Raw genomic sequence first — 20,955 nt, forward strand, 5'->3', positions numbered from 1 at the left:
GTCCTCCGAATGAATGAGCCTGCTCAGGCCTGCCTCATCTCATCGTCATCATGATACGCCCTGCATGCAGAGCAGAGCAGTGTCCGGCCTTGTGGTTGCTGTTGAAATTGAATTCACATCAGAGGCAGAGGCAGAGGCCCGGTAGGTGGTCAACATCGAATGCACGTTCACTTGCATACTTGCTGCTTGCATTGGCAGGGCTGGCTGTGGTGTGGACCAGCAAGCAGAGCAGAGCAGAGATAACCCACCCACCCAGCCTCTCCCTCCCTCTTAGTTCCAGGAGCTAGCAGTCTTCTTCTTCCCCTTGGATTCAGCAGCCAGCCACCTTACTTGATCCATCCAGCTTCAGCTTCCTCCTCCTCGGATCCTTCCTCTGCAGATCGAGTAGCTAGCCTGCTTGCGTTGTATCTCAAGTTGAAGCAGCTACCTCTTGCATTGCATTGGTCCATCCCTCCCACTCCCAGATAATACAATGCAGCAGCCCACGGCGGACAGCAGCAGGAAGAAGAAGCGGAGGAGGAGGAACTGGCTGCTGCTATCGACGAGATCTGCTGCTCAAGGAGAAGGGCAAGGAGAAGGTCAATGCTGCTGCTCCCAGTCCCAGTCCCAGGGACACAAGCTGATGATCATGTCCCCGCTCCTGGTCCTCGCGCTCCTCATCCTCGCTGCTCCTCCTCTGGCGTTTGCGGCGTCGCCCCGGAGGATGGCGAGGATCCAGAGCCATCTGGACAGGATCAACAAGCCCGCCGTGCGCTCCATACGGGTGACTCTCTCTCTCTCTCTCTCTCTCTCTCTCTCTCGTGTGTATATCGTCTACTACGAGTATACGATATGCATGGCACCTCATCGATCGATCGATTTTGTTGATGCGTAAATGGTTGGGAAATTGGCCGCAGAGCGCGGACGGCGACACCATCGACTGCGTGGCGGCGCAGTCGCAGCACGGTTCGCAGCAAGTGGTAAAATCCACCTGGTGGTAAAAATCCACCAGCAAGTGTTCCCATGGCATGGCAAAGTGGAGAAGATAGCATAGACTACCCATGGCATGGCAAAGTGACACCGTGGTAAAAATCCACCAGCAAGTGTCCCCATAGCATGGCACTACTTTCACCATGGCATGGCACTACTTTCACCAGGTGGATTTTACAAAGATCTAACGGTCTAAAATAATCTAAAGGCTCCATATATCAAATATGATTAATAAGTTAAAAAATTAGAATAAAAAAAGAAAACTACATATACCGTCAACTTTCATGGATCCGATTATAGCAATATAGATTCAATGCCAAGTCCTGACTTAAGATCTATCGGGACCCTTTAACCCTTCATATTAGGAAAAGGAATATCCTGCCTCTCATAACTGTTTAAATTGGTATGCTTCTTTGTACCCAAATTAAATCTATAGTGGACCTAGAGGCATGTATATAACCTTAGTTTATTTAACCCCAGCAGCAACTTTATCAAAAAAAAAAAAACAGCAGCAAGGGCCTCGTGTCTCCTTTTCAGGTCGCAGCTGAGTCTTTCCCTGCTCACGGGATGTGGCCGTGACGATAATCAAAAGATAGGGAAAGATCAGCGAAAGGCGTGTCGTGGGCAAAGATGCGATGTAATTTCAATATGAAAAGACCCATGCGTCCGTAATTGACAATTTGACGTAGACGAAGGGTGCGACGACGACAAACAAGTAGAAAAGCAGACTCCAATGATGACAGCCGAAATGAATAACCAGACATCTATTATAAAAAATAGACTTCTGGCTAGATGATTAAGTTGCGACCCGTCGGCCCGTGCCACAGCCGGTGGGTGGGCACCATGGGATTATGCCGTCAGGAATTTCATGAAGCTGCTGAGGCAAGCTGTTGTTTAGATGCTGAGAAATCCGTGAGTTGGTCATTCATCATCGAAAATTCATCCATCGTTGCTCTTCGCTCCATGCTATTTGTCACTTTCCTATCCTTGTGTGAATGTCTCTAGGTCCGTGTCCTCCTCCAAGCCCCGCACTGAGAGCTCTCTTGCGTTTTGGCGTGCGCGCTGAAGTGGATAAGAAGGTCGCGAAGAGTGAGCAGTAGGGAGAGACAATGATAACTAGAAGGGTTTGCTTCGGTGACCACCTCTGCCTTAATGCGCAAACAGGCAGAGCGAGCTGAAGGTTCTGCACACGGAAAGAAAATGTTTCTGGCTGAATTAGGGGTGTTTGGATCTTTAGTCCAGACTAAAATTCATGTCACATCGAATATTCGGAGGCTAATTAGCAGGACTAAACATGAGCTAATGATAAACCTAATTACACAGATGGAGGCTAATTCGCGAGACGAATCTATTAAGCCTAATTAATCCATCATTAGCACATCTTTATTGTAGCATCACATTGTCAAATCATGGACTAATTAGGCTTAATAGATTCGTCTCGTGAATTAGTCTCCATCTGTACAATTGGTTTTATAATTAGTCTATATTTAATACTCCTAATTAGTATCTAAACATTCGATGTGACAGAAATTTTAGAACCTCAGAAACAAACACCCCCTTATATTGATGGGGAATCAGAACTCCCCTTGCTAATTGGCCAAGGTGTTGTATAGAGACAAAACAACTATGGGTGATCAGGCTGGGTAGCTTTGTGGCAACATGGACGAATACTAATCCTCAATATGCAATGATGTATTCTTTCTCCTGATTTTATGGTAGACAAAGAATAGTAATTCCACACTAGAAATATTTCATTACAATTCCCGTAAAAACATGAGCAAATACACATTATTGAATTTATGGAGATCTGCGGTCTTCACTAAACCCAAAGGGTCAATGTTGAATATGATTAATACATAGATAAATTTAGAATTTAAAAACATAACACATTAGTAATTGGATTGTATACAAATTGGAAAGCAAAACAGACAAATAATTAAAGTGTCTATGAAAAAATACAATTAACAAATAACTAGTTTTGGAATTAGAACAATCATTGAGATTGGAAAGCAAACTACTCATGTAAAGAGGCCATGTATAATATAATTAATAGCTAAATTTTGAATTAGGAGAGGAAGGATTTAAATTCTATGAAGCCGCCACCCACAGTGCAGACCGTCGATGGAAGAGGCATCATAGATGACACCTCTCACCATGAAAACTGGGGCAGTGCCGTGGATGGTGCATTCGACTATGAATGTTGGCACCCACACAAGTATTGATTTTACATAAGTTGATGCAGATATGAAATTATGTCTTTAGCATCATGACCTGAAGAAATCAAAGATAATAACTTCGTTCACATCCAGGATGTGATGAAGGTGGATGGCCTGATCTCCAACTGGAAGAGAAACTGACGCCGCCAACAAAGCGGACGGCATATTCGGTCTTAATAACTAGTAAAATGGGCTAGGCATATTGCACCAAAGACCCGTCAAAGAAGACGATGATGTTGAGAGTGTCGTTAGAGAATAGGAAGAAGTAAGGATTGGCATAGCTAGCAAGTCCGGAAAGTAGACAAGGCAGAAAACTCAAACCACACCTCTTGGATGCTCCGTTCCAACTCCTAGAAGAGGTACACAATTGAAGTTGCAGGGCTGCTCAGTTACCCAGAAGGAAAAAGAATATGAGGAGGGAAAAAAGGATAGAAAAAAAGATAGAGCATTGGTCTAGGTTGATGGGCCAAAATAACAGCATTGGACAATCTCCACATAGTTTTATTTGCAAATTCATTTAAAATTATACTATATTGAAATTATATTACAATAACTTCTCATACGAAAGCATACATATATGGAATATAAAATATATTATTTATAATAAAATAATAATTTTCTAAAATAAAAGCATACTACCGTTACAAATAAAATCTAAAAGAGTGAACTAAGTGTTCCCGGTTAGTTAGTTTCTTTGCATCACAATTAATTTTACAAAAAAACAAAAAATTGTGAAATCTTCAAGAGAGTACAGCACGAAAAAGAGATATATCTACTTGATCGATGGAAAATGCTATGTACTGTAGAGAGAGAAAAGCGACCGGCCGAAGATCTTGATGAAATCAGATGAGAAAATAAGGTCAAAAACAACATCTAAAAACATAGCAAATAGGGTTGGCGGAGTGGAAGATCGGAGGAAATTCAAGAAGGTCAACCTCTCAACATCATATCACACCACCTATGTAAAAGGCGAATATGCAATGCCAGTGTGGGTGAAGGGCAGCTTTGTCAACTCACCAATGAATGCATCCACCAATACAAGATTGAAGACACAAGTAAATTATATGCTAGAAACTATAGCTCAATTAGACATAATAATTGGGCTAAGTGCGACTGGACCGCATTCGCCAATTCCTGTCAATAACTGACTACATAAAAACTATTAAGTCACCTATATCTTCTTATTAAAACCTAATAACAATTTTTTATAGTAACAAAAACTAATTAACATCATAAGAAGAAAAAAGTTATATTACTTGAACATAAAAAACTATATTTCAACATCGATATTCCATTTTATCATGAATTCATGTCTTGGACCAAAAAATATTATTATAAAAGGGATGATAACTTGGTCAGACAATTTGGACAAAATTATATTTGACACGGGTTTGCCGTAATGCTGGAACTATGGAGAATGCATCTATCGTCATTGATGCATAAGTAAATATACCAATTAGTAGTGATTGAATTCCTTCTGCATTTCTTTCCTGAATCAGAGTTTTGAGTAACCCGAGTGAGGGACAGACCCGCTTCCTTGCCATATCCTCCCCGAAGCCCGCTTCGATCGTGGCCTCCGCCTTCCTCCCCTTCAGGTTGCCGCTGCGCATCGTGTCGGCACTGGGGCGGCGGGTGTTTGAGCCCGTGGCCGTCGCGGCGTTGTCCGAGTACGAGACCGAGAGCGCGGAGCAGGAGGAGGAGGAGGGAGCCGAGGAGTTCTCCGAGGACCTGAAGCTGTTCGTCGGGAACCTGCCCTTCAGCGTTGACAGCGCGCAGCTCGCCGAGCTCTTCGAGCAGGCCGGCTCCGTCGAGATGGTCGAGGTATATACGAGTTAATTGTGCCGCCCCGTCTATGTAATTAGTGTCAGAAATTTTCATTTTGCTAAAATAGTTATTCTTTAAAAAAAGTCTTGCTCACTGTTGTATGGTCACCTGGAATGGAACTGGAGTACCGGACAACTTGACCGAATTTAGTCAGGAGTAATTGAGTAAAGTTGCATATTGTTACACTATTTGAAACACTGATATGGTTATGTACTTGTGGTAAATTATGACCAGAAATCGAAACAATATTCAAATTGTGAAGTCCAACAGAGCTGTATGCATTGAGTGAACCTTCTGCGTTTCACTATTTCGCCTTCACTATTCTAAGTTTCTAACAGTTCATAACTGCTTTGCAGGTTGTATATGATAGAATGACTGGACGAAGCCGTGGATTTGGATTCGTGACAATGTCTTCAGCTGAAGAAGCCGGAGCTGCTGTTGAGCAATTCAACAGTTATGTGAGTATACTTTCTTGGTTTAAGCTACCTTTCTCTTGGTATGCTTCTGGAGAAGATTAACTATCCAGTTGAAGGAAAAATAAAAAGATATAGCAACACTAAACAGACAAAGATCAGATGCATTTCTATAAAAGGTTGAAATGTGAATCGTAGCATAACCGAAAACTTTAGGAACAACTTCATCATAGCTTTTGGAACTGAATTACTTCTCTTGAGTGCATAGTGCGTCGTAGCTAGCAGATTGAGCTCCTGACTAATTAGCCTTGCCTCTCAAACAAACATTTCAAGGCAGACCACTAAGGGTGAACTCTGGGCCACCATCGCCTAGGGATGACTCTGCACCAAGAGCACCAAGGGGTGGTGGAGGTGGTGGAAACTTTGTGGATTTAGGAAACAAGATCTACGTAGGGAATCTCGCATGGGGTGTCGACAACTCGACGCTTGAGAACCTGTTCAGCGAGCAAGGGCGGGTGCTTGATGCTAAGGTCATCTATGACAGGGAGAGTGGCAGGTCAAGAGGATTTGGTTTTGTCACCTATGGCTCTGCTGAGGAGGTCAACAATGCCATATCAAACCTTGATGGCATCGTAAGTTCTACATCCTGTTTTTTTTTATCTTTTGCATTGTCATTTCAATTAGAAAATGCATTGTAATGCAGGACTTGGATGGCAGGCAGATCCGAGTCACGATTGCGGAATCAAAGCCATGGCGTGAATTTTGAATTATGGCGATTTGAAGGTTAATAGTGTGTTTTGCCAAGTGTTAGTTTCTAGCTTCTATTCTAATACAGACTATGTAATAACCGTTGCAACGCACGGGCATTGTGCTAGTTAATATCTAAATTCTACCACAACCAAACAAACTTTACAACGATTATGTATGAGTATAATTAATAATTGTGTTAGGACACGCAGGATATGATAGTTGCCACGATGGCAGCTTGGAGGTTGCCTGTAGGAGCTCGCGGCCGCCACGGGCCCGGCGGGGACGCGACCAGCCGAGCCTGCTGTCCAAGCGATAGTTCTTACGCGTATCAATAACCAAATCCGTCAAGTCTGCACCTGCACTGATCCGATTCCTAATCGGACGGACCCGTGTCCACGCCACGCTTATAAATATAATACTCCCCAACACAAGGACAAATTAATTATCCACACGAAATTCAGGCTGCATGGACGACGCGAAACGTGATGCGCTGCAGTCCAAGATAGACGAGCTGTTAGAGCAGCCGCCCAAATACATGAACATGACGACGGTGTAGACTCTTATTACAGACAGCACAGAGACCCAATACCAGACTCTTATTACATGAGCAACGACAACCCGTCCGACGAGCCTGAAGAATACCCAATGCTGCTGTGGGAGCACCATCAGTACAACCACGCTGCTGCCTACGACGACACATTTGGCCAGGAGCTAATAACAACACCGGATGGCACTGCAGAGACAGGGGAGGCTGCTGGTTCCGGCGGCGATAATGGCGGCCAGTACCTACTCTCGGACCCCGCGCTCTACGACGACGACCATGACATGACTGCCGGCGAGGCTACCCCCGCCAGGTTCACCGACGGCGGCTTCGGAGGCGTCCCGGCCTCTACGGCGGCGATCGCGGGCCTCAAGAAGCAGAGGCACGACGGGTCATCAGGAGCTGACAACATGTGCGTCATCTGCATGAGGCACTACAAGAAAGGCAAGCGACTCTACGTCATGCCCTGCGCGTTCAAGCATCGGTTCCATCGCAAGTGCCTCAAAAATGGCTGTCGCGCAGCCACCTCTGCCCGCTCTGCCGCCATGCGCTGCCTACGGAGGATCAAGGCGTGCACAGGGGCCCGATATGGCTGTCAAATGTAAACTAATTATAGAGTACGTTGATCCGTGCAGGAGCAGGGGCTGGAAGGTATAATAGGTACTAGTACTAATTACTAACTCTGGTCCGCTAAAGCTGACCTTTTGGATAGAAAAAAAAACAGAGAGAGAACTACAAGCAGCTCTTTTTACTGTCTGAAACGTCGCGGCTTTTGCTAACACAACGTAGCCTAAATGTTAAACTAGTAAATTGTTTCTCTTTTTTTTTCTTATTTATTCATATCCTAATACAATACGAATATATATACTTTCTTATCTTTTATTCCACGTAGTAGACTCTAGTTATTAATTGCTCTGTGTGTTTTTTCATCCCCATTTCTTTTTACATCTCACCTTCATATGTATTTTACATATATTTAGTTGAAAGCTTAATTAATGTAAGATATCAGTTTTATATGTAATGATCAATTACTCTATACGATTTTCCATCCTCATCCATCCATAGTTTCTCCCTTTTGCGTTGTGCATTCATTTGTGTTAACACGTTTAGTTGAAACTTAAAACTTTATATGTTTGAGGGAGAAACTTAAAACCGTAAATTTATGCATACATGTATATGCAGTAATCATGGTGACGTGGATCATGTATTTATAGTTTAATTTAATTTTTTTCTTCTATATTAACAATGGCAAAACGAGTAAGCATATATAGGAGTACTTTGATATATTTGTTTGTATAATGGTAGAGGTTGATAATTTTGATGCACATTTACAACGTGTTTAAAAATATAGTTTGAAAATCCAAATCCTTAGGATTTAGTGCAAACTTGAACCGAATTCTAAAATATCCTAAACCACTCCTTTCCTTCCAAACATGTCCTTAAATGTTACTTTAGTTTATTTTTAATATAATAAAGGTGGAGGAGCACAAATTTGGAGGATTACTTTCGAATATATTTTAATAACATAGGTGGATAGTTTATATGAAGATTAGGGAGCTACTTTGGATTATTTTCACAATGTGGATAATAGTTTAGGTATAGGTTACTTTACATTATTTTGACATATTATATCAAATTGATGGCCAGAGTTTCTAATTTTTATAGATTTAGGAGTGCGCGAGACAATTTACCCGACGTTCTGTTGGTGTGCGCACCTTAACTAACGGCAACTAGATGTTATGGTAAGAACCGGAGTCCAAGTTTACAAAAATACTACAACTCAGCCTAATCGAATCCGGCCCTTCACCGAAGCCTATAGATTGCTGCATATCCATCCGATCGGATTATTATAAGATAATAATTCGGGTGTTTTTGCTGCCCGTGGATTGACCGACGATAAGCTATGAGCAACCAAATCAGAGGCTTGAATCCTCTTGACGAGTTGCTTTCACTGGCAACAGGACGACGAGTCTCTGGAGAAGCAGACGCCCGAGCACATGTTCCCCCTCAGCCATCCGCCGGCGACAGCGGCAACCATCCGCGTGACGACGACTCGGAGAATCATCGGAACGAGTACGAGAATTTGTTCCACCTGATGACTGGAGCGACGATGCGTACCGCGACGGCAGGTTCGGAGGCATCCCTGCCTCCGCCGCGGCGATCGCCGGGCTCGAGAAGCAGATGCTCATCAACATGGGGCCAACGAGGAACAAGAGGCGCCGCGGCATGGGCGGTGAAACCGTCACGGAGGCACCGCCGTGCGCCATCTGCCTTGACGACTTCGCACTGCTTCCACGAGGCCTGCCTAATAGGAGAAGAAATTAGACCATAGAAGTAGTTTATCCTTATCAGCTACGTTGCTACATCTATTCAACCAGAGCAGGAGATCGCCATAGCATCTTCTTGGAATCTGTAGATTAGCTTCATCCTCGTGTCTGAACTTTTGCATTACGACATTTCCATATATTCCAGAGGATGCAGATGAGAACCGTAATTTTGATCCGAGAGTTGTGTTCTTGTAAGGGATTAAGAATCCAGAGAGCTTCGACTAGGGGTGGTAATGGATCATGGTCCTCATGCATTCTTCACAATCCAACTCAGCCCTATATTTATTTAGCTCAAAATCATATAGTATTTCAATCCGATTCTTATTGAGTCCGATCCTTAAATTTGCTAGGCTAAATTAGAAGACCCTTTACCACCCCTAGCTTTGACACTATCAGAGGGTGCAAGAGAATGCAAATCAAAACTAATGAAGGATCAGAAGCTTGAACTCCTCTGACATTTGACGAAAAGGTGTGTGCAGTCTTTCTCCTCTACACAGAAAGAGCATTGTCCATCTGGTCTCATGATCTGGCCTGCTTGGCCTCGGCCTATGTGACTTTTAAACCCGTTGTATTGCTAACAGAGGCTGCGTTCCTGCAATCCTTGGAACGTACCCTGCCTCTGAACAACTGATCGAACGTAGATTGCAGGCTTGTAAGGTTGAAAAGCATATTGTGTTGCATATTGTAGTGGAGTTGACCTGCAACAATCAAAGGATTACGAGTATATTGTTTGCAGAATGATTCGCTTACCTCGAGCTAGCTAGGCACATGGGGAGAGCCAGGAACTTTGATATGTTAATTTACTCCCACCACTCGTTGTTCCTCTAGAGAATGAGGTGCTAATTTTCATGAACAAAAACTAAGGTTTCGACTAAAATGAGATCAGCCACGCGATTACGAGAAAATACCATTTCACAGATTCATGTATATCATTCAGCATGCTGCCAGTGCCAGGTGATTGATTGGATGCCAATGTCAGGGGACTGATAAGCATTCCGTGCCCAAAGAAAAAAAAATGCTAAGAATACAATACGCATTCGTTCAGTTCCATTCGATTCACTCAAGGTCAACGCACAGACCAACAAAACCGTGGACAGCTTCGTTTGCATCCGCAAGCAAATTAATCCAAGTAAACGCCAGCACAACTCCAAGCTTTCACCAGTTGGCAGCACGAGCTGACGAACTGAAGGATTGCGACACCTGAATCTAACAATTGCCAATTGCTGCTCAGGAAGTTATCAATCGACTGAGATCCAGAAAGATAGCAATTTCACTTCAGAATTCAGAAAGCCTGTTCGTGGAGGGAGAAAGAGGCAGGTACAAGTAGAACAGCTACTTGACTTGGTCTGTTAGTTGACTTTTCTGCCACTACTTTGTTGCCGGCAGTTGCAACTTACAACTTGCATGTTCATCCCGCTCACAAAATTGTGCATACGGCTGACCTGACCATACCGTTGACCTTCCCCGAAATGCCTATGCCAATCCCTATGCAACTATGTAGTCTGCAGTATTCAATACTCTCTCCCAAATATTTGACCTCCATTGCGTGCGTTGTTTGTCTGCAATGAGGCGAGGCAAGGGTGATCCAGCGATCGCCGCTGTCATGGGCGTGCTCTGCGTGGCGTCGGCGGTGCTCGTGGTCGCCGGCGCCAAGGGAGGAGAGCTTACGACGCAGCTGCTGAACGGCTTCACCGCGACGCACGCGGCGGGCGCCGCGGCGGCGTTCGAGCCGTTGCTGTACGCGACCAACGGCGTCTTCGCCTTCGGCTTCCTCCGCGTCGGCACGGCGTCGCTCGACCTCGCCGTCGTCCACCTCCCCTCCTCCTTCCCGCTCTGGCGCGCCACGCCGGCGCGCCTCGGGGACTGGTCGCGCCCGGCCACGCTCACCTTCGACAGCAGCCTGGTCCTCACCGACGAGGACGACGACGTGCTGTGGCGGACCCTGGACACCATCGGCGACGTCGTTGTGCTCCTCAACTCCTCCAACCTCGTCCTCCGGCGGTACTCGAAGCCCGTGCCGGCGTGGCAGAGCTTCCACAACCCGTCCGACACGCTGGTCCTCGACCAGAACTTCACCGCCTCGTCGCCGCCGCTCATCTCCAGCAACCGCCGGTTCGCGTTCCGGCTCGGCAAGACGTACATGGCGCTGCACATGGAGTTCAACGGCGGCCGGACGACGCCCATCTACTGGCAGCACACGGCGCTCGAGGCGCAGCCGCAGAACGCGACGGAGCCGCCGGTGTACGGCCGCCTCGACGGCCGCGGGTTCTTCGGGCTGTACCTCGAGGGCGGCGGCCAGAAGGTCGACGTGCTCTCGTTCGACACGTTCGTGCAGAACCTCACCGGCGTGTTCCGGCGCATGACGCTCGATGACGACGGCAACCTCCGCGCGTACTACTGGACCGACGGCGCCAAGGGCTGGATCTCCGACTACAGAGCCATCGCCGAGCGGTGCGAGCTGCCTGCGTCGTGCGGCGCGTACGGCCTGTGCGTCCCCGGCACGGCCCAGTGCCAGTGCCTCGACAACACCACGACAAGCACCTCCCCGCAGTGCCACGCCGGGGAAACCGCCGACCTCTGCGCTACCGACGGCCGACAGCAGCTGGACTTCGACGTGGTGCGGCGGAAGCAGGTGTCGGTGGCGTACAAGGAGGAGCTACCGCCGGAGACGAACAGGACGGCGGAGGAGTGCGAGGCGGCGTGCGCGGGCAACTGCAGCTGCTGGGGCGCGGTGTACAACGGCGCGAGCGGGTACTGCTACCTCATGGACTTCCCCGTGGAGACGCTGGTGTACGAGGCCGACGACCGGAAGGTGGGCTACTTCAAGGTCAGGAAGGTGCCGAGCCCGAAGCGGGCGCGCATGTCGCCGGGCGTCGCCGCCGCGACGGCGGTGCTGTCGCTAATCCTGGCAGGCCTGGCCGCGGCTGGAGCGTACTCCGGGTACCGGCTGTGGGAGAGGAGGCGGCGGAAACGAGCGGGGATGGAGCAGGAGCTGGTGCCGGGGCCGTACAAGGACCTCAAGACCATGGGAAGCTCTAACAGTTCGTTCAAGTAAGGCTTGAATCAACGAGACGGTTGGTGCGACGGAGTGGAGTGGATTGCTCGTCCTCAGGTTGGATGAATCGCACAACGTGAGGTTGATCAGAATTCAGAGCTCTGCTCCTTGCTGAATTGCAGAGTTTGGATTAAGAGACTGAATTCAGAATTTTAGCTCAGCCCCTCCTAGCATTCCACGCTAACGCTTGGAGTAGAGAATGGCTGCAGAAAGTGCAGATACAGCATACAGCCACGGTCAGGGTTGCTTCACGCCTGCATTGATCTGGTCCTAATTTATTGGCGGCAAATTGTTTGCGGAGGCTTTGTAGTTGTGTATAGAATTTTCTTCCCCGCCTATCACCTTTTATGTTTGTACGTGTGTATGTATATCGGACTGCAAAGTCTTAATTGTTGATTTAATGAGCTTGCAAAACTAGAAACTCATGTTTCTAGAAACTCATGTTTTAATGAGCTTGCAAGAAGCTCCCCCCATCCTCCTAAAAAAAATTGTTGATTTTGATGATGCGATAGGTAATTGGTAATGTTAGGGTACATGATTTTTTATGCTGTGTGAAGTGATTTTTGAGATGTTCCATTGCCGGTTGATCACATAATATTGCGGTGTCACAGTATTTTTCTCTTTTTTTTAATCAAGATCTATCAGTAGATGTTTGCATGAAACATAATACAATACCACGAAGGAAATTTTCTATCCTCAGATTCTAGTGTTGTTAAAGTGAAGTTAAAATCCTGTGGAAAATGAATATGAAGTCATCGGACCCTGGCCCAATGCCAGCCACGGATGCCCATCGTTTTTGACAGCATGGACGCGAACCACACATCCCAGCTTCAGATTTCAGAACACGACCGTCAGGAACAAAAATCCCACCATGCTCTTCCTCACGCCAGCGCAGCCGCCGTCGCCGGCGGCCGCTGGCCGGCGTACCCTCCGGTGCTGTATCCGCTGCTCGAGCGTGCACGAGCTGGAGAGGTCCCCTGCCCCTCGCCCAGGCTCGTCGCTCCCGCCGCTGCGAGCGGCGAAGCGGGTGGTGCTGGTGCGGCACGGGCAGAGCACGTGGAACGCGGAGGGCCGCATCCAGGGGAGCTCCGACATATCCGTGCTCACGCCCAAGGGCGAGTACCAGGCCGAGACCTCCCGCCAGATGCTCCTCTCCGACTCCTTCGACGCCTGCTTCACCAGCCCGCTCGCGCGCTCCCGCCGCACCGCCGAGATCATCTGGGAAGGGCGTGACGACGACCTCATCCCGGACTCCGACCTCCGCGAGATCGATCTCTACTCTTTCCAGGTCGGGATCTGGTTTTCGTACTTTGTAGTCTCTGCAGTGCTGCCATTGCGTTTGTGGGAATGCTTGCCCCAATTCAATTCTGTTAGCTTGCTGATTCCTCCATAAATGCTTATCAGGTGCTTGTGGAAATGCCTGTGTGTGACGAGCTGGTGATTCTGATTTCCAGGGACTCCTGAAGAATGAAGGGAAGGAGAGGTACGGTGTTTTGTACAAGCAGTGGCAGAAGAATGCTGCCAATTTCAGCATTGACGGGCACTACCCAGTGCGGGAGCTATGGGACCGTGCACGGAGCTGCTGGGAGAGGATTCTAGCACACGAGGGCAAGTCGGTACTTGTGGTTGCACACAATGCCGTGAACCAGGCGCTTGTCGCCACTTCTTTGGGTGGGTGCTGCTACATTTTGGTGTGGAGTAGCTCGTGATGCCAATGTTGATTGAAATTGATGTTTGGTTCCTCATGTTTATGTTTAGGACTTGGTGCGGAGTACTTCCGGATTCTACTCCAGAGCAATTGTGGTGCTAGTGTGCTGGATTTTACCCCACAGACTGGTGGAGGTCCTCCAAATGTCTGTCTTAACCGTTTAAATCAGGTGAGGATTCTGGACTTCTGGTCACTGACTTGTACCTTGTATATGTGGGATATTCTTATCAATGCTAACAGAACATGGAAGAAAAATAATAGTAGTAGTACAGGTTCCTCCATACAAGATTATTCTGTTCTGGGAACATTTTGTTCAAAAGATAATATTATTGTAAGGTGCAATTGTACTACACCCACTGTTTCAGTTAGCATTGCCAATTTATATAAACTTACTTAGAGATCAAAGAATTATTAAAACATGGATTTGATCTTGTCCCCAATTGTATTTTGTACAGACCCCAAATTCTCCTGTTGCTACTGGTAGTTCTGGCGGAAGAAAGACAAGCAAGAGGATCATTCTGGCCTGTCAAGGAACTACACAGAGCAGTTCTGAGGTATGGCCTTTTTACTTGTACGCACGTGTTCTATCATGAGATACTTGTTTGGGATACCATTTTGTTCTTCCTGAAATTACCCTCAGAAAATTGCGTGCACCAATTCAACTTGGTCTTATTGTGACATTTGGCATGAAAAAAAAGAAGAGAAAAACATTACAACCGTGACCTAAACAATTTGAAATTTTGTTTTTGTTAAAGACGTGGGACTTGTATTCCAATGCACAAGCAATAGATAGTGGGTGAATGTGCACAAGGGGCGCATCCATTTCTAAAACCATGGAAACTATGTAACTTGGTTATAGTGAACCATGCACTAAACTATTCGTAATTTAAGGTTTCAGTTATGTAACTAATTTTCATTGCTTTGAGTTTCAGATTAGTTTAGGTGGAACGGGATACGCGCCACTGAACATGCTCGGGACTATACAGGTACTTCATTTTGTTTCTTGTGTGTTGTGTCATCAATTTGTTTCCAACACAAAAGCTGAGGTCATTTCTGGACAATACTTTCAGTCTCAGAAGACTGCAGAACTACTTCTGGATCTGAGGGTGAACAGTATTCTCTGTAGCCCGCAAGTTGCAGCTGTTGATACTGCAACTGTTATATGTGAGGTGACTATTATTTGAACTAACCATGAAGTTCAGTAAATTGTGTTCCGTTTTACTTCTTTTTTTTTTGGCCTGCTATCTAATCCTGTGGAGTCAATTGCAGGTCCAAGAGGCTGCAGATTGCTTAGGTGCTGACTGTGTGCCTCGTTATGTGGAAATGAAGAACTTGTTAGAACTCGAAATTGATGATGCCTTTCAAGCAAAGCAAAAGGTTGACCATCTTTAATTTCTGCGGTTTGAGTTCTACTAGTCCATAGATTACTGAATCTCTTTTATGTCTCTAAGATTGAATTTACCTTTTCGACGAACCATGCTATGGACATAATAAGTAATCAACATGCTTTGCTTTCTTTCTGCAGAGCTTTGGGGAAATAATTCAATCTGGCTGGATGGGCAGCATGGAATATAAAACACTAGAGCGATTATGGGCTCAGTCCAAGGATTCTTGGCAAGCCTTGCTAAATGAATTGCCGGACGATAGTGAGTCGGATCGAGTTATTGTGGCCGTAGGCCATCCAGCCATTCACCTTGCTCTAATATGTCGGTGCCTTGATTTGCCAATGGAGTACATGCCATCTTTCCATCTAGACGATGGCAGCATTAGTGTGATCGATTTCCCTGATGGACCCAAAGGAAGAGGCATTGTCAGATGCACAAATTACACAGCCCATCTAGGAAGATGGTCAATACCCATTACGCGACCAACTGCAAATGATGAAGAGTTCTAACATTCTTGAAGGTAACCTATTCCATGTTGATGTATAGGATCCTTGAGAAATACAAATAGCTGTGTAAATATCTTACAATGATGTGCCTATAATCTTGATCTCAATATGACAATATCTATGTACATAAAAAAGTGTATTATCAATCAGTTGAAAAAAGATCTCCATATGCTGCTGCGCTCTTGTGTGAGGTGTGAACATTTCCGAGACTCTGGTGAGGAGAACCCTGCGCTCTGATTCAGCTACGATCTGAACACTGAAGCTTGTAGTTCTCGAAAAACACTGAAGCTTGCACTCCGTTGTGTCCCCGAACAAGCGAATATATCTATTCGTATGATGTCAAGTGGTTATCAGGTGCAGAGTGAGATGGATCCATGAACAAGAGGAGATAATGACAAAGTTCGTTGCCACCAGGCATAAGCCATCTGCAATTCTGCATGCCCGAGGTTCACAGCTTGAGCGTGAGCATGACACGTGTCCTTCTTCATACCGCGTGTCACTCTTCATTCTCCAGCAACGCTGCCCTCTACAGGCTAGAGGCTACTGCAGCATCTCGAGCTTTCCCTGAGTATGCTCCATTCCATATGTTCCTACAGCTGTAAGCTTCTAATGGATTCAGCACCACACCACGTGTCCAGTTACCAGCAGGATTACTCCTTGGCGACCTCGACCTCCGACGATGCCCTCTACACCGGCCGGCCAAGAAGCACAGCCGCCGGAGATGTCAACGATGCGCTCCTCTTCCTTGCCGTCCCGGCGGGCTGGCCCATCCGGTCGGTTACCTTCCTTGGGGAGCTCGTCGCCTCTGCTGTCCTCAGCCTCGTCTTCCCCGTCGCGGCTCTCATCGGCGCCCTGCGCGCCCTTCCTGCGGTGGTCGCCTCTAACCTCCGGCGCGCGGGCCTCGGCCTGCTCGCTGTGGCGTGCACCTTCGCTGCCCTTGTCGCCGCGCTTTTCATGTCGGTGCTGCTCGGCTTCCTTCTTGTCCAGCACTGGGTGGAGGAGCCAGTGACCGTGCGCCAGCCGCTCTACTTCGACTACACGGCGGCGCAGCCCAGCGCCACGGTGGCTCTGGGTGGAGCGCGGGGCGTGGCGCTGCCGGCCGGGCACTCGGTGAGGGTGTCCATGGCGCTGCTGCTGCCTGATTCCTACCACAATCGAGAGTTTGGCATGTTCCAGGTATATAACTGCATGATTATTGTTCCTCGATCCCCAATCCAAATTCCTTGGAGCATAACTTTTAACAAATTTTTATGTTGATTTGCATCTCTGCAGATTAAAGCAGAGGCAATCTCAGTAAGTGGAATCACCATGGCGTCAGCTGCACAGCCATATATGCTGAGGTACAAGAGCACCCCTGTCCGGCTAGCACAATCTGCGCTGATGTTCGTGCCACTCACGCTGGGAATGCGCGGCGAGACCCAGACTGCAAATCTCAAGGTGTTGCAGTATAGGGAAGGTCACGGCCGTCACAAGAGGACAGGGCTCATCAGAGTTCTGCTGCAGCCAAGAGCTGCTACAGTGCAGATGCCTCAGGTGTACAGAGCAGATGTGGTTGTGCAGACAACTCTTCCGTGGACAAAGGGCCTGGCACGCGGCTTGAAATGGACATTATGTGTGTGGGTGTCTTCCTCTGTCTACATTGTCCTCGTTCTTGCCATTTGTTTGGTCCGGCCCCTTGCAGCATCCGTGAGAAATAGAAGGTCATCTGAGCTTCAGGCTAATGGAAAGATGGCTTCTGGTTTGGGTACAGGAGACAGGGGTGAGAGCCCAAGCAAGGAGTTATCTGAAGATTTTACAATGAAGAGGAGAGAGAGGAGAAGCAAGTGGAAACCACAATTTCGGACACAATTACATGGAGGCAGTGTGGAGCTCGAGTTCACTGAGGGTTCAACTTCTAGTGTTGCATTGGTGGAGACTGGGCAGGCCATGAATGATCCTTGAGAATCCAATTGTACCTGATCCTCAGGATGATATCAACTAATTCAGTCAAAGGTTTTGATGTGAAATTTGTGTTTACTGTTACTGCCACTCTTCTGTATACAAGACCCAAATAGCTTTTATACCAGATTTCGAACAATGCATATAATAACAAAAACATGTATCGCCAGATGAAAAATGCACGAACTTCGTGGAACTTGTGTCCCTTATTCATGCATCTCCACGCTTTAGTTTTTTAGGTGATCTATATTTTCAGGGAAATTTTGGAGCGTCCCATTCATGGTTACAGATGCTGCCCGTAATAGCATGGGTCAGCATATTTCTACTTCTACGTCTTGTAAGTTAAATTGCTCTCAGTAATCTGCGTATTTTACAACCCTCTATAGACAATAAATTATCTTCAAACCATTTGCTTTTCTACAATTTTGTTTCCACTAGCATTTCTTATTTCTGTTGTTTTGTTGGTAGTACAATGTAACAGGGAAAGACAACTGCTGCTAATTTGTTAGACTGGTCCTACTTATTACATGTTCTGAAAATTGTATAAGATGGGTCCATTAATGCTCTAGGAGACTGAGCTGTTACATAGGTCCTATACTTTTTACTAATCCTATTACAGATACTGAAATTGTCTAAGATAAGGCTATTGTGAGCCTCATGCAACTGATCTACAAGCCTCTGTACATCAATATTTTGTGGCTTCAACAAAGTAGGGGTAGAATAACATGTTGAGTATTGCACAATCATGGTATTATAAAATGGATTGCTAAGCTAGAACCAAGTAGACCATCGCCTTCATTTAAAGAGACTTTTCATGCTAATCAGAAGATTATACTGTTTTGAGCTGTTGTAACTTACACCAAGCTGAGCCATCCCTATTTACACCAGCACAGAGGAAGGAAACGCGAACATTTCCAACTGGGAGCTACATTCTATCCCTCCTTCCTAGCGAGTGCATAATACATGTATTTGGAAATCAGAATTTGCATCCATGCTGATTTTTCTCTTCCTTTTAGTTTGGTACGACTAGAGAAGTCTATGTACCATCTCCTCTACTGCTTTGCCGCTATCAGTTAGGAGTATAATATCTTCTCCCCTGTTGCACAAAATTACCTTGTTAGCTGGTCCAGTAGCTCAACCTATGCATTTATAAACCATTGGTTGTCAAAAATTTCTAGGTCAACAAGAACAAAGAAAATGTGTCAGATGTACATAATTCATCTACCTGTCCTGCTATTTTACATGTATGAACTGCAGCATAATATTTGGTTCTCACACTACTGACAATAAATTTTGTTCCTACTAACTGATTAAATTATTTGGTCCTATGCAGGGAGATCACATTATCTGAATTGCCATAAGGAGGAAGTAACTAATTTGTAGCAATATTTTTCTTTCTGGATGTTGTTGAAAGTTAAAGAATGGCTGTCTATTGGTCTCAGGGGTCTTTCCTTCCTTGTTTTGATGTGAGGGTCTCATTTAGTCACTTCTGCTGGAATCTGAAATCAAAGTCAACGACCATGCACCTATTTTATAATGCTTTTGAGATCAATAACTCCTTTAGCCAATGCATGTATCACATTCTCATATTCTTGCATTGCTCCATGATTTGATATAGAATATTCAATTTTTTTAACAATATTTCACATCCTCATTTCTCAGATCAGATTGCATTGGTTCATGATTCATGGACCAAGGAGCCAGATCTTTGTGAGCCTCGGAGCCTGCATCAGCAGTAGGTGAGTCTTTGCCATATTCTGTCTGGTAATTAATACAGTGTACTGCCAGGGAAGGGGGGGGGGGGGGGGGGGGGGGGCAAAATTATAAAATTAAGGTTGCATCCCGTGCGACACATTTGATCTGCCATCTGTTTATTGGAGTTATGCAATTTAAGAGCTGCTAGTACAGAGTTGGTACCTTAAACGTTGTGCTCCCTGTGAACAAAAATGGAGACACTAGCCATGTGGCAAGGGAGCAAACTTTTGCTTCGTTTATAATCCTCATCATGCTTTCCCTGTTGTATATTCCTTAATTAATCTCAATCATTGGGAAATGAATCTGTTTTTAACTTTTTTCCGGTCCTGAATTCGGTAGGTAATAAGGTCACATTCTTGCCATTGTATTCCATTAGAGCGTGTGATCTCCGAGTTGTTGGCACTGGCGTATGGTTTGTTGTGCGACAGACTATGTTTATTTTTCTTTTTGGCTCAACATACATTTTGCATGCAACAGGACCACGAGTGATCCAAGATCCACTGATCCCTCTTCACATTGTTGATCCAATTTAAGTTCAATCCAACACTTCGCCACTGATGTTGCTGGCACAATTTTTTTTGGAGGAAATGCTGTCATAATTTTTGCCCACGGAAAATGTACTTCTTGATCTAAACTAGATTTAGTCATATCGTTCTTTATTTACAAATACACCTTCCAGCAAAAAGATAAGTCATTTGTCCAAACAGTGAAGCACTAGTAGCATTGCCATCGTTCTTGTTTTTTCCACAGGGACAGAAGTAAACGGCCAAGTATTTCAGACCAGTGAGAGGAATATGCTAGCATTGGAGTTGGAATAGGAAAGAAGTACAGAAATGCACAGGATCAGTTTGATGGTTGTTGAGAATTCAGGATTTGTGGCCTCCTGTATTCTCTCAAAAACTGACCTCCTGAAGTTTGACCTCGCTAGTTGTTTAACCACAGATCTGAAGTCCATGTTCTCCATATTAGGATAGGCACTATTCTTTTTTTCTGAGGATGATTAACTTGACCCATGATTTCTTGAAGAGCCGGACAAAGTTTCCCAGTAACAGCAATTGGTTTGATTGCCCTCCTCGGTATGCTCATTGAAGCATGCATTCCTACTGCTCCGTTTGCTTGAACACCTCCTATACAATCATGCCATATGCCTCATAGTAGGTGCTGGAAATTGTTGAAGAGCAGGAGATTATGTTTTACGCAAATAATTTGAAAGTTCTCAAGGATTCCAATTAGTACTACTTCCTGTGTGGTGTGCTGTCGATGGTTCTTCCTTGCCATGCCGATTCCGGCTAAACTAGGACCAACTGGACTCTTGATGGAGTGGAAACTTCCGATGCTGATCAGTTGCAACCTTCAGGTAGCACGAGGGGCCATTCGACCTGGTGAACAGAAGACGACAAATGCATTTCTAGTTGGCAGCAAAGTACGTTCTCCTTCCTAATGTATAGCTTTATCTGGAAATCTGATCTCCTCAACCCCCCCCCCCCCCCCACCCCCCCCACCCCCCTCCCCCCCAACCTAATGCTTCTCTTCCTTCTGATTAGGGAACTGAACGCGTTGCCCTCCTC

At 46.0% G+C, this 20,955-nt stretch overlaps 4 protein-coding genes across 4 annotated transcripts; all 4 read left to right on the forward strand.

Moving 5' to 3' along the window:
- Positions 1–626: 626 nt before the first annotated feature.
- LOC117862400 (29 kDa ribonucleoprotein A, chloroplastic) lies at positions 627–6,380 on the forward strand (the record flags this gene model as incomplete). Its single annotated transcript, XM_072295375.1, has 5 exons — positions 627–763; positions 4,685–5,006; positions 5,366–5,471; positions 5,729–6,054; positions 6,126–6,380. Coding segments are annotated over 5 exons (954 nt in total), but the record flags the coding sequence as incomplete, so codon positions are not given.
- Positions 6,381–10,268: 3,888 nt separating this feature from the next.
- LOC117862392 (PAN domain-containing protein At5g03700) lies at positions 10,269–12,611 on the forward strand. The gene has a single exon (XM_034745853.2). The coding sequence runs from the start codon at positions 10,605–10,607 to the stop codon at positions 12,093–12,095; it is 1,491 nt and encodes a 496-aa protein (XP_034601744.1). The 5' UTR covers positions 10,269–10,604; the 3' UTR covers positions 12,096–12,611.
- Positions 12,612–12,929: 318 nt separating this feature from the next.
- Positions 12,930–15,863, forward strand: LOC117862399 (2-carboxy-D-arabinitol-1-phosphatase). Its single transcript, XM_034745860.2, has 8 exons — positions 12,930–13,383; positions 13,550–13,766; positions 13,854–13,972; positions 14,259–14,357; positions 14,736–14,789; positions 14,874–14,972; positions 15,073–15,180; positions 15,329–15,863. Exons 1-8 carry the CDS (start codon positions 12,967–12,969, stop codon positions 15,695–15,697), a joined length of 1,482 nt encoding a protein of 493 aa, XP_034601751.2. The 5' UTR covers positions 12,930–12,966; the 3' UTR covers positions 15,698–15,863.
- A 148-nt stretch (positions 15,864–16,011) lies between these two features.
- Positions 16,012–19,356, forward strand: LOC140223274 (seipin-1-like). The gene is made up of 2 exons (XM_072294812.1): positions 16,012–16,870; positions 16,967–19,356. Exons 1-2 carry the CDS (start codon positions 16,265–16,267, stop codon positions 17,633–17,635), a joined length of 1,275 nt encoding a protein of 424 aa, XP_072150913.1. The 5' UTR covers positions 16,012–16,264; the 3' UTR covers positions 17,636–19,356.
- The last annotated feature ends 1,599 nt before the right edge of the window (positions 19,357–20,955 follow it).

This window comes from Setaria viridis, chromosome 7, assembly GCF_005286985.2.
Source record: "Setaria viridis chromosome 7, Setaria_viridis_v4.0, whole genome shotgun sequence".
Taxonomy (NCBI): Eukaryota; Viridiplantae; Streptophyta; class Magnoliopsida; order Poales; family Poaceae; genus Setaria; species Setaria viridis.